The sequence below is a fragment of the Zonotrichia leucophrys genome, chromosome 1A (genome assembly GCF_028769735.1).
Source record: "Zonotrichia leucophrys gambelii isolate GWCS_2022_RI chromosome 1A, RI_Zleu_2.0, whole genome shotgun sequence".
NCBI lineage: Eukaryota > Metazoa > Chordata > Aves > Passeriformes > Passerellidae > Zonotrichia > Zonotrichia leucophrys.
This window is the reverse complement of record NC_088170.1, coordinates 59336760-59349643: the sequence shown is the minus strand read 5'-3', so window position 1 is coordinate 59349643 and position 12884 is coordinate 59336760. Positions and strand designations below refer to the sequence as shown.

At 36.5% G+C, this 12884-nt stretch overlaps 1 protein-coding gene across 4 annotated transcripts in view; it reads right to left on the bottom strand.

Moving 5' to 3' along the window:
* ORC5 (origin recognition complex subunit 5) overlaps positions 1-12884 on the bottom strand; it is a 62038-nt gene that overhangs the window by 38611 nt on the left and 10543 nt on the right. For all 4 annotated transcript variants that reach the window (XM_064702883.1, XM_064702884.1, XM_064702881.1 and 1 more), the window contains exons 6-12: positions 10917-11028; positions 10430-10560; positions 8685-8733; positions 8027-8117; positions 5831-5883; positions 3596-3708; positions 89-136 (exon numbers count right to left, since the gene is read on the bottom strand). In XM_064702883.1, the coding sequence (XP_064558953.1) occupies positions 89-136; positions 3596-3708; positions 5831-5883; positions 8027-8117; positions 8685-8733; positions 10430-10560; positions 10917-11028 (597 nt within the window). The remainder of the gene's footprint in view (positions 1-88; positions 137-3595; positions 3709-5830; positions 5884-8026; positions 8118-8684; positions 8734-10429; positions 10561-10916; positions 11029-12884) is intronic.

The window sequence follows — 12884 nt, the reverse complement described above, 5'->3', positions numbered from 1 at the left end:
ATAACACAAAATGTAATACAAATCCACAAATACAGTGGAAAAAAAAATACTTGTTGCCAAGCTCAGCTTAGAAGGATAAAATACATACCTTCTCATGCTTCTTCATGAAGTTGGTCTTTCTGATTTTCCCATGATGCTGCAAACAACAGACAAGAGCAAAGGTAATTAAAACAGTCAATAAATAATGTATACACTACAAATTGTATGGCAGAATGTTATTCTAGATCTACTTCTTTACTAAACTTCCAGTATTTGCCTTTGATGTCATTACCAAACATTCTTACTAGAAGCCCTAAAATTACACTTGCCCAGCTTCTTGCTTCACCCCGTCCCAAGTGGGGCAAAGCCAAAGCACAACATGCTAATATTTTCTGTTGAAATGCATAAGTTGTTTTTTTTCTAATTTACTCAGGATGAGTAAATTTTACTACTGATGAGGTAGTAAAAATTGGTTTGTAATATGACTTCATGCTACCATCCTCCTCATATCCTCAATCATCTAATAAAAAAGACAGATGATGACTATCATGATTTTAAAAATGTATCCATGTATAAATCCACCAAAATTTTCACCTTTTATTGACCTTATTTCAGAATTTGGATGCTGCAAAAGTTGGCAGAATGACAACCAGGAATTTAATCAATACAATACAATACAAAGGTAGTTCAAGGTTCTTGAGCTAAATGACAAAAGGAAGGAACAGGGGAGGGTGAGGGGTAGGGGTGGGTGTTGAAGAAATGCAATGTAATTTAAAGCTGTACAATTTAAAAATTGTCTTTAAAATGGAAGGACTATTGAAAGAAAATAGTCAAGTGCTCTTGGATCTCAACTAAAAATGTGAGGGCAAGACAAGGGCAGAAGAACAGTAAACAGTGCTACAAATGAATGGGTTAAAAAGAGAAACAAGAAATCCAAGAGAGACATGAAGGATGAGGCATTAGTGATGCAAAATGAGCGAAGAGGTGCAATAATTTTTAAACATAGTTAAGTGCTATTTCTCAAAATATCATCTGATGAGTTTTTCCTACTTCCACAGCTCTGAGAAGTATACCTTATTAATATACCTTATAATCATGCTCAGTCAATCAGGGAAAAAAACTCAAATAAAGGAATTATTTCTTCATTTAAATGTTTAAAATCTTGTAGTAAGTATTTGTGGCCCTCAATATTCAGCCATGTCAAAATTATCTTAGTAAATGTGGCTTTACTTGAAAGACTTCTGCAGAGCTAAACAGCAGAGAGGGCTTAGGTTCAATTCACATGATTTATCTGATTAGAAAAATTAGCTAATTCAGCTAATACATATCAAACACAATTAGAGACAGCAAAGCAATCATTTCATCATGCCTTTGAAAAAATGACTGCAGTGCTAACCATGACCTTTTAGAGAGGAAAGTGATCAAGCCTGAGGTTACACAGAATGCTTTGGATGGAGCACAACAAACTGCATTTGTGCATGTTCCAGGCTATGCTGGGATCTCCATATGGGATATGTGGTATCCTGTTTCTGTTCAAGCACAAAACCCCACGATAGTAATTCAGAGCTAATTTTCAATTAGCTTTTAATGCTGTTTTCTCTAAGGACTTCCTAGATAAATACTCCTATTCTTTCCTGTTTTTAAGAGTTCCAAACCAGCTTTGCTTTTTTCTCTCCATCTACTGCAAAGCTCCTGAATTTTCACATAACCAAAGGAATGGTGCCAACTATCACTCTCCTACTCTGTTGGGCTGTTAGCACTCCAGGCTGCCCCAAACTGTGACTTTATTTCAGCTGTAGTATAGCCTAGCATCTATAGAGCAGTGCAGATGAGCAACTCAGTGACCATCCTTTTGTTTGCATTCCTTTTGCTTCTTTTAGTCCTTAGTTAAATCACTCCAGAAGATACTTTTCTGTCATCTATTCTGAATCTCATTACAAACATGATAAAAATCATATTCTACTTCCACTGTTCACATCAGTCATACAAATATTAAGCTTGAAACCCCCTCAAAAGTGTTGGTTTTGTTGGGCTTTGAGATGCAGCTATTTCTGAAGTTCAGTTTTAGACCCGATGAAGGGCTAACTGATATGCAACACGTGAAGGAAAATGGTGACTTTTGCTTCACCAGTTCTTTGGAAAAAAATACCTGATAGAAATACCTTCCTGACCCCTGCTTCAAAAACCTTAGAAATTCATGTTTATTGTACAAAACTTTAATACAGTTCATGTGCAAGAGTGGAAACCCATGCAGAGATACTACAAAGGAGAAAGGAAAAAACCTAAGTTGAAAAGGTTGTTCGGAGAACACAAGGAAGATGTGGCACTTTTTTGTACATGTTCTACAGACCTGACTCTTGCATGCTCTCCTGTTTCTGTGTAGAAACATTTCTTCAGCAAAAAAAATCTCTAACAAAGAAAATGCTCCAGCCAAGTGCAAAGAACAAGGCTTGCCCATAAAGAAAATTTACCTATCTACACTTACTACAAGTAACCCTTCACTCAGGAAAGGACTAAATAGAAGGGTGACAGATACTGATAGAATAGCTTTCAGTAAGATGATATCACAGTCTAAACTGAAAACATACTAACATTTCATCACTAGAAACTGCAGTAACTTCTCAAAATGTATATCTATGACGTTTTTGGTTTTTTTTGAAGAGGGAGTAATATTTTTTTACAAATTTGTCTTGCCCTCATTTTCTTTAATTGCTTACACCTATCCATCACAAATGCCATGTATTTATACACACAGGCATATATCAATATGTACTGTAATAGCTGGTAAAATGCATAGAAAGTCCAACTGCCTGATCACTTTTCTGATACCTGTCTTCCCACCTACATTTTGTCAAATAACTCAAAATGAGGCAATGAGGCAGGCTTGAGGAGCTTGAAGATCCTAGGTCAGGAAGAGACATAAAACAACAACTCATGGCACCACAGCACTTATCTGCAGTATGACCACAACTTAGCTCACAGGAAAAAAAGGAAGGAAAAAAAAAAAAAAAAGAAGAAAATCCATCAACATCTACATGGCAAGAACTATCAGAAAATTATCTTTAGCCCAGGAGCTGGTAGTAACAATTAACACATCCATCCTAAAACATGCATTACCACCATTTCAACACAATACATACCAGCTAATGTATTCACACCTCCTGAAAAAGCAACTGCTTGTTTCTGTTCCAAAAACTTAGAACTCCATAAAAAACCCAACACTGCTCCAAGTCATTTTATCTCATTAAAGGCCAAGGCAGTTTTGGTTTGTACCTTACTCTGGAAATTTAAGTGTAGCTTATATCTAAGGACACTGTGGTCACTCCACTAAAATCTTGTCAAAACAAAGCTGTATCAACTCAGAAAAGCAAAGCACAGTGCTCATGCTATAACAGCTTTATGCATCATTTGACATGAAGAATTTGGATTTATTAGACATTTAAATCACTCAGTGATCATCACCAATCACAGTATATGTTCTACAGTAAAGCTGCTCATCAAATCAAATGAAGCGCACACAGAAACAGAGCTCAAAATAAACAGCTGAAGAGTTTTAAACCATGAAATTCAGCATGCAGGAATCCAGTTAACAGCACTAAGACATGAATTTTGTTACCTTAAGAAAGAATCTCTTATCTGTCCTAACAGGATTGTAGGAGGCAAGGTAAGCAGCTATTAGAAGAAATTTGGAGTAATAAGGCAGTTCCACATGGGTATGTGCAGAAAGTCCTAGAAAATAAACAAACAGTTCATGAGTTAACAAAAACCCAGCCTGAACATCCACAAACTTCAAATTAAACTTCCCTGCATTCATTTTCTTTTTCTTCTCTCCTGCTCTAGTGCCATAACTAAATAAGTATGACTTTCTCAGCCCCGTTATAACAGATGCAAACTCAGGGAAGGGCCAAGGAGCACGGCACAAAGGTAACATTCTGCAACCTTTCAGACTCTCAGCAACTGTACTTGAAGCATCAGGGATTCATAAATCTTCTGGAAAAAAACGATATAAATAATTCCAGGCTACTTTCTTTTAAGGGAATCCTCCTGACAAACAAGGCAGATGAAGTGATACATTTATATACAAGTGTAAGTTTTTTCAAGATTCAACCTTTAGGCTCCTCTAGACCATCCAACAGCTTGTCCAGGAACAAGGCTGGCACGGTGAAGAAAGCAGCAGTGCTGCACTTCTGATAAATAGTTCATCTGTGATAAATGATTTTTAGCAACTGTTCCATTTCCTATAGAAAATGTTTTAAAAATTTTAAACTTGAACCAGTTGACTCTGTATATGTGTATACCTAATTAAGATTAAACACAGATATTAAAATCTACAAAAACGACAGTCTAGTGAATACCTGCTTACCCTCTTTTTGAGGGGAACTCAAAGTACTTTTACTTTGTAATTTTTATCCTTACAGTCCCTTGCTCTTGTTTTACATGCTTATGCATAAAAACAGGATCATCAAACCACCCTTCATCAGCTGGCTAATTACAGAAACCATTAAAGGGTCTCTCTTGTGCCCTCTGCTTAAACTTTTTACTTCAACAGTTTCTTGTTCTGTGAAGCACCTGTGTCCTTATGCTTTAATCCACAAATATCAGCAAATAAAGATTAAAGAATTAAACATGTTAAAAGTTATGATTCAGGGCCCACAGCATAGGGAAAAGCATCCCAAATGACTGCTAGTAATGATTTCCTCTCACATAAGCATAAAAGAACAGCAGTTTTAGTTTCACTCATGATTAAGAGATTCTCTTGTACTGCATGCTATTGATAACATGCAACACCAAATAAACTCTTGCAGACAGACAATTTAGTTTAACACAAAAACATCTGGTTTTTCTCCATTCTTCTGGTCAGCCAATATTGCAGCACACACTGAACTATTTGATGATTTACACCTTTATTAGAGTTAGAATTTTATTTATTAGAACAACTTCTCAAGCATATTGCTATCAAACGCTGTTTTAACAACATGAAATTTTTGCCTACTACATACACTAATGAAAATGCATTTAAAATGAAGTTTCCCTTTATGGGGTTGTCAGGTGCAAAATATTTCATGATTATCTATCTGGGAGAGAGTTTAATAAGGACACTTTGAATCAAACTCCTTTGGTCAGAAATGTTGAACATTCACCAATCATAAACCAAACATAGGAAAAAGTCTGATGATTGCATTTATCTCAAGGAATTGTCATGACAAATAATATAAAAAATGTTTCCTAAATAAAAACTGGTCAAAAGACCATGACCAACTGACATCACCTGCAAAATGTTTCAGTATTCCTTCTAAATTGTAAATGAAGGCTGACAAATATATTAAGATTCAACTTTCCAGCCTGCCTAAAGTATAAAACCAACAAAGGTCTACTTGTCCAAGGGAAGAACATAAAGAAAGAACACCTGCACTTCTGACACTTCTATTTGCAAGAAATCTGGACCAGGACAGGTGTTTTGTTTAGGAATGTGCTAATTTAGTGCAATACACCAGGTACAACATTCTCCTCTCCCCACTTGGACAATTCTGCCAGTTGGCACACAGAGGTTTGACCAACAGGGTTCAGGCCATTCCTCACCCATTCTGACATATAAAATACTGATGTAAAGAAGACTGCTTTTACCTGCAAAGGATATTAGGAAAGGTTACTCCCAATATATATGATAGGGAAGAAACATTTCTTTGTAGAACACCTCAAAGAACAATAATTACCCTGAATTGTAAGTGAATACCAACAGGTAGCTTTGTCTGTGTGGTTTCATTAACATGTTCTCAGGTGACAATTACCAAGTGGAAGCAAAAAGCACATTTCACATCACACACCCCTCCACAGTTACTGTGTTTGATACCTTTCAGTTGCCCAGGCTCTCCACCATCATGCTGCAAACGCTCCCACTGTGAGCTGAAAGACAGACAATGCAAATACAGAAAGATTTGCACAGTATTTGACAGTCTTTTAGAGAAAGCTACTTGCTTGATATATTCTAATTTTGTGACACTGGCTAGGATACAGCTAGTGAGAGAATAATTTAAAATACATGGTCTCACTGTCTCGCATGTAAATGTTAATAATCTGCAGACTATGTATTTGATAAAAAAAAAGGCAAAAAATAATGTTAGATTAAGGCATAAGGGATCTAATTGTAAAATACCTATTTCCTTCCATCCAACTACTATGAGTAAGCAAACATCCACAGCAGTAAGCTTTCCAAGTTTCAAGAATAATGCAAAATTGCATAAAAAGTAAAAACACTGATAGCTCTGATTCTTTTTAATCTCCTTAATAACTGTCTACATTTGTGAGAAGAATACTATAATTACTTCATAATGTAATTTTGAAGTCAATGGAAGTCATCAAGATGGATTACTCTGTCAGTGAAAAATGCCCCCAAGTAGTTTGGCGTTTTCCTAAACAATAGCAAAAAAAATTCACTATAAAACTTTCCTAAAGGAATGACATTGCCAGCAATTTCAGATTTTGGATCATTTGTACGCCACAAGGGGATTACAAAAAGATAAGTCCTTCAACAAACCTATTTTGGCTTGTTTTTTAAAGTTCCTCATGAACAGAGTTTATCAGCCCTAAGCCATAAAACTTATAAAAACAGTGTAATGGGAGCTCAGGTTATACTTAAATTACAATGAATGACAAAACAACTCATCAGGAGTTAAGGTTTTATCCAATGTCTATTTTCCAGGCATGAAAAAGGTTAATTTTCCTTTCAGTTCAGGTAGCACAAAAGCTGATAGCAAAGTTCTAGCACTATAAATTACATGGTCAAGAAAAAAACAGAGTAATCACAGCTGTGTGGCCAGAAAAACTCATATAGTGATTTCCTCAAGTACTTACTTAAATCCTAGCACTGTTAGACAGAAAGCTAGAATCTCTAATAAAAATCAAGTCAAGCTCAAATTTATAATCAAAGAACACTGTAGAGGGAAATTACTTATTTGGAAACAATTCACAAGCTATTTTGTATCATAATCTTTTATTACAACCTAATTAGAGTAGGCAATTACACAATATAAAAAGTCAGGAAGATCCCGAGTAGACTGTGTAATGAAGATCAATATTGAATATAAATAAATATTTGAGCCAAACAGTAAAATGCTGCATGCTACAGTGAAGTCTGGCTTGAAAACAGCAAAATCAATTCTTTTTTTGAAGGAATGCTCACATCTCTAGAATTTTAGCAAAGACTTCTACTACACACTCAGGTTGTGACCAGAATATTCTATAGCCTCAATGACATTGAAAGGAACAAAATCAGTATGTTTCTACCAAGATAAAGAAACCAAGCAATACTGGATGATCTCTCTTCACACAATGTAACATCAGAATCGTTCATCTTAAAGGTGGAGAGAACATTAAACCTAAGCCAGTTATTACCACTGTGAATGAACATCACCATCTTTTCTTCTAAGCACTCTGGCAGCTTATAAAATAAACAAGGAATCTAAAACAATACCAAGAACAATAGCCATTAATAGGAAAGCAGATTTTAATGCTGTCCAAAATGGCAACTCCATGCAAGAAAAAGCTGCCCTTGGAGAAGAAAATAAGGGATCAGAAAGCACAGTCAGCAAACAAACCTGGTGATATCAAACAAAGCTAAGAAACACAGATACTCAAAATCTGTAATATCTCAAGAATTTTGAGGCTTGCACACATCCTTGGTACAGTGAGTATCTGGCAAGCTAACACACACAGTGTTTTAAACTGTGCCTGTATATTCTGGTGATGGATTCCCATGCTTGGTAGTTCATACATTACAGAAAATGGATCTAGCATCACTGTAAAGGAGAACAAAACCTGCTGCCACTGCTTTACTTATTGAATCTTTTATATCCTACAAATACCACTTTGTTTAAATCTCCTCCTGAGATATGCTATTTCTAACAGTGTATGGCAAGAAAGAAATGCACATTAAAGAAAAAAGATTACATCTAGCAAAAAAGAAACACTAGCCATGAAACACAGTGAGAGGAAGGCAGTTAAAAACAGCAACTCCAACAAAGCAAACAAGCCTGTGCCTCCAAATTACCTGGATATTTCCCGGAGATAAACAGTCTGCATTGCCTTCTTCAAATGAGGTTCAATGTTCTTCCAGAGTTTGCGGGTGTCGCGTTCATTTGCTGCAGCAAAGCAGAATCAACTCTGGTAACATTTAACTCAAACAACACTGAAACTCATCCCTGACACCTGAACAGTCACAGCCATGACAGTCTAACACCCTGACTCTGACCTGCTGCTTTAGGATGATGCACCATCACCATCCATCCAGCAAGCACATGCTGCCACACAAGGCTGTTTCTCTGTGACTGTTCTGAGATAATCTCAAGATTATCAGCTTGACAAAACCTCTCCTCTTGCTTTCTTTCTTCTCTTAGCTTGACAAAGAAATAACTTATCCCATTACTTTGTCAAAGTCCTGATGGTTGAGTGAGGAGAAAGATTAAGAGGAAGCAGGCAAATTTTCAGGGTATTTCCACCTTTGCTTCCTAAAACACCACCACCAAATACCATGTACTGCTCCTGCTGCAAGGGCTAATGACTGGGTACAGCTGGAGTGAGCACTGCTGCCGTGACCTGAGGCACCACTGTGCCACCACAGCACGAGGATCAGAGCAAAGTCTTCACCAAAACCCACAGAACAGCACCTGCTCTCTCACACACCTCCCAAATTAAAGACACAGCCTTACCTTCCCCTCTGACCACTGGCTCACAGTATTTGGCAAAATTGAGCGCTGCCTACAGAAAGCAGAAATGGAACACATTAAAGCACAATCCATCTGATCCAGCTAGAGTATAACCAGCAGGGTAATTATCTCCTTTGCAAAGCCAACAAATCCTTTAAAGTCAATAATTATGCCACTTGCTAACAAACATTATACTGTCACAAATAGCAACATTTTTGTACTATAAAATACAAACAGAAGTAATCTATCACAGGTTACATGGCTTTGAGCTCAGCAAGGTTTGTTTATCCTACTCACAGGTTGCATTTTTTTTTTAACTAACATAATAACTTATCATTACAAATGCAATACAAGTGTTATAATGAATTTTTCTTTCTCCCTTCATTTTCAGATAAAACTTTCCATTCCAGGAGAAGTTCAGCACACTTAAACACAAGCAGAAATGATTTATTTTTTCAAAAATTATTTATTTAAAAACATGCTAGCATATTCCATATGCAAATTAACTCCTTTTGCCTAAAGTAAGATTAAGAGATCTTTGAGAACACTATAAGCAAGACTTTCTTCTAAAATGTTTAAATCAATATCCCATAGAATTTTGTAAAATACCAATCCTCAGACTGGTAAAATACCAACCCTCAGAAAAAGATTATCTTTTTGTCCTACTGCACTTTCATAAATCTCTGTGCTAATATACAAAACTCAAAGTGTAACTTCCATATATAAATCTAATAAAATTCCAGAACGTATTATTAATAATCACACAAAATGCATACACATCTAGAGTCTGTATTAGACACTAAGGAGGTCAGAAGCCTGCATGTCTGTCACTATGTTCTATGGAAGAGACTTGCCAACCACAAAGAATTTAGGGTCCAATCACATAAGTATTTTCATAGTGTTGCCCAATCAAATAGTGCATCTAAACCTAATGAAATTCTCATGAACAGAGCCCTCAAGTACATGTCTGCAAGAACTGTGACCCTGGTTTCCATTTCTGTCTCCAGCAATCTCATTTACATACAAAACCTGTATGGTTTTATAAGAACAGGTAAGTTCAGCTGAAATTTAGCAGCATGTTCCTGAGGGAAACACAGGCAGAACATTCAGATCATCTCTGGAGCACTGATTTCTTCACTGATAACATCAAACTTGTAAAATTTCCTTGTACAGGTAATTAAATAATTGGATTAAGATAATGTTGGTAATTGTTAATAAGCTTGTACAAATGTCACCATCAAGTAACTTAATTCTCTTCTGTGAAGTTTGTTTACTATTACATTATGTGGTTAAAACACCTTTTTTCCAAGTACTTTCAATTTATTACCAGCAAAGTACACAACACTGGAAGCCCTTTACAGCCACAAAACAACTGCAACCTTTGTTATGGATTTTAAAGGCAGCCACATTTTAAGCTAACACATTCTCAGGAGGGCAAATTTACACTAGATATAAGAAAGACTTTTTTACTATGAAGGTGGTGAGACACTGACAGGCTGCCAGAGAAGCAGTGGATGCTCCATCCCTGGACGTTTTGAAGGCCAGGCTGGATGAGGCTTTGATCAACCTGCAGGAGGTGTCCCTGCCCATGGCAGGGGAGTTGGAACTTGACCTTTAAGGTCCTTTCCAACCCAAACCATTCTACAATCTCTAATTTTCCCTTTGTCCATATTCAACAATAAATCTAGACTTTCGTTTGGAAAAAACATCACAAAACAAAACAGCAACTCTCAAGAAGCTCATCTCACCAGATGCCGAAGTTCCTTCAGGTCCCTACAGACCATGTAGAAGACACCAAGCAAAATATTGATGTATGCAGCATAGAAATCTGCAGAATATTCTGGGGGATGATTCTGTGACAAGATCTTCTGCAGATGTCCTGTTTAAACAAAAATAAATTTTGCTGTTTTCAAGCCAACTTAATAAATCGACCATGTTTGTGGAAAAACAAACAATACCTATCACAAAAAAGCCCCCAACAAAATCCACCAAAAGCTACACTGATTTGAAGAACCAGCATATGTAATGGAATTAAAACATTCCTTTGAGATGTTCTGGAAAGTGGAAAAAGACAAGATCTTTACAGGTTGTGTGAATACAGACTTGTACATTCCAGTAGCTATTACATATTCTGGGCTCTGTACAAGGCACACTGATAAAGCTGGAAAAACTTTTGAATGTCCTTTGGAAAAGTGTTATACAATCCCCAAAAAGCAGATTAAAAAATGAGTTTACCTATGCTGTAGTCTGGAAAATACATGGTGAATGGCTCAAAGCAGCCAATGTTTGGACGGAAGAGTTCCCACACTATTTCACTGAGCAGAATGACTGTCACATTTCTGTCAGTCTGCACAGGGAAAGAAAAACCCAAATGAGAGAGTGACAGGCAGAGAAATGACAAAAATCCAGTGCATGTTAGAGCATCAATCAAAAAATTCTTATTGTGACTTTTCTGTTTCACAAAATCATTAAATTTACAGTTTATTTCTATACTAGTAATTAGCATTAAAGCTTCAGCTAGCCTAATCAAGCAGATCATACATTTGCAAATCTTTATAATTATATGATATTTCTCTCCAACCCCTGCCATTTCACTGACATGTAAGCTTTCTGGGGTGACAGAATACCAAGTAGATTCCACCCCAAAATTAAGAGAACATTTTACTTTAGTAATTAATCACAGATCTTCAGAGCAAACAGAAAAAGTTAAAAAGTAAAAAGAAAACTCAGCACCTCAGGAACCAAGATATCTTGTACGTTATTTTAAAGGCAATCTGGTCTTTAAAGACAAACACACAGACATCCCAAACCAAAAATGTAATATTACCTGTTTACTCTCCCAACTGTTTTACTAGTTAATAACAGTGGAGCTGTTCATAGTAATATATTTTTGTAATTAAGTTTTTAGTGACAGAATGCCTGCTTCTGATTGGATGCTTTGATCAATAGGTAACAAAATGCTTCATATTAAAAATTATATTGTTTTATTTTGGTAACCCTTCAAAATATTAGCTACTTAATATGAAGCTAAAACTACCTGTGAAGATGATGTGTCATTTTCCCTCTTTGCAAGGTTTTGCAACCATACTAAAAATTCTGCCTAACAAAAGATGCTTTTAAATATGGTTCTTCAAGAAAGACATTTGAAAACTATTAAGGCACCTCCATAAAACAAAAGGAAGGAACCTGATTGAATTGACAGTGCTGTGAATGACTTGAAAGATGTTTAAATGCTATTCCCTTCCCTGAAATGTAATGAAAATCATCTTTTTTACTTACTTTTCCCACTTCTTAGTGAAGTGGCACCCACCCATATTCTTTATTGTTTCTTCTTCGTGTTTATGGAACATAAGTATTTTCTTTGCTTTTAACAAGAAAGTACCTTTCTGCATTTCTTTCAGCTGGTTTCCTCTCCCAGAACTCCAAATGTTTCAGCTGACAGAAGTGCTAAGATACATTCAGCTCACTTCCTGACTGATCATCCAGTATGAAGAACTTCAATACCTGTGACCACAATCCTCAGAGAAATCAAGCATCCATGACCTATTCTTCAGCACTGACCTGCCAGTCCCACTGTATCCTCCACTCCTACCAGAGGTGTTCCTGGTCTCCTTTCACTCCAGGAAAGGAAGAGATGCAAGAGATCTGCTCCTACAACATTGCTCTGCAACACTGGTTGCACAACTGTTTTAGAAAGCCTCAGTCCAGAATCCAGAATTTAAGCAATTGGAATATCAGCAGTGAAGACAACAGACTTGTCTGGGGGTTAGTTTAGAATCTGGGAGTGTTCCTCTGGCATATATAAATCTTAAGTCTATGGGGTTTTGATCCTTGAACATCAATTACAGACCCAAGTTTGCCTCCCTTCCTTGCAGAACAGGTTGTTTCTGCTTCAGGAGCAGCCTAGTCCAGAACATGGGCAGAACAGACAAAAAGAGACAGAAAATGCACCAGCTGTCAGGAGTAAGAACACAGCTGTGAATCAGTCTTCATTCAGTAGAGAAATCAATGTGACCAGAAGATTAAGAGCACCACACAAAAGCTTGAGATAACAAGCATAATTTCAGCTATTTACATGTTCAGATATTTCAAAGTACCAGCATCTTACAGTTTTGTCTTCAGTTTCTTTTCAGGGAATGAACCATTTTTGCTTATTTCAAGGCAAAAGTTTTGATGCCTCAGAAGCAAGAAAGGAAAGCACAC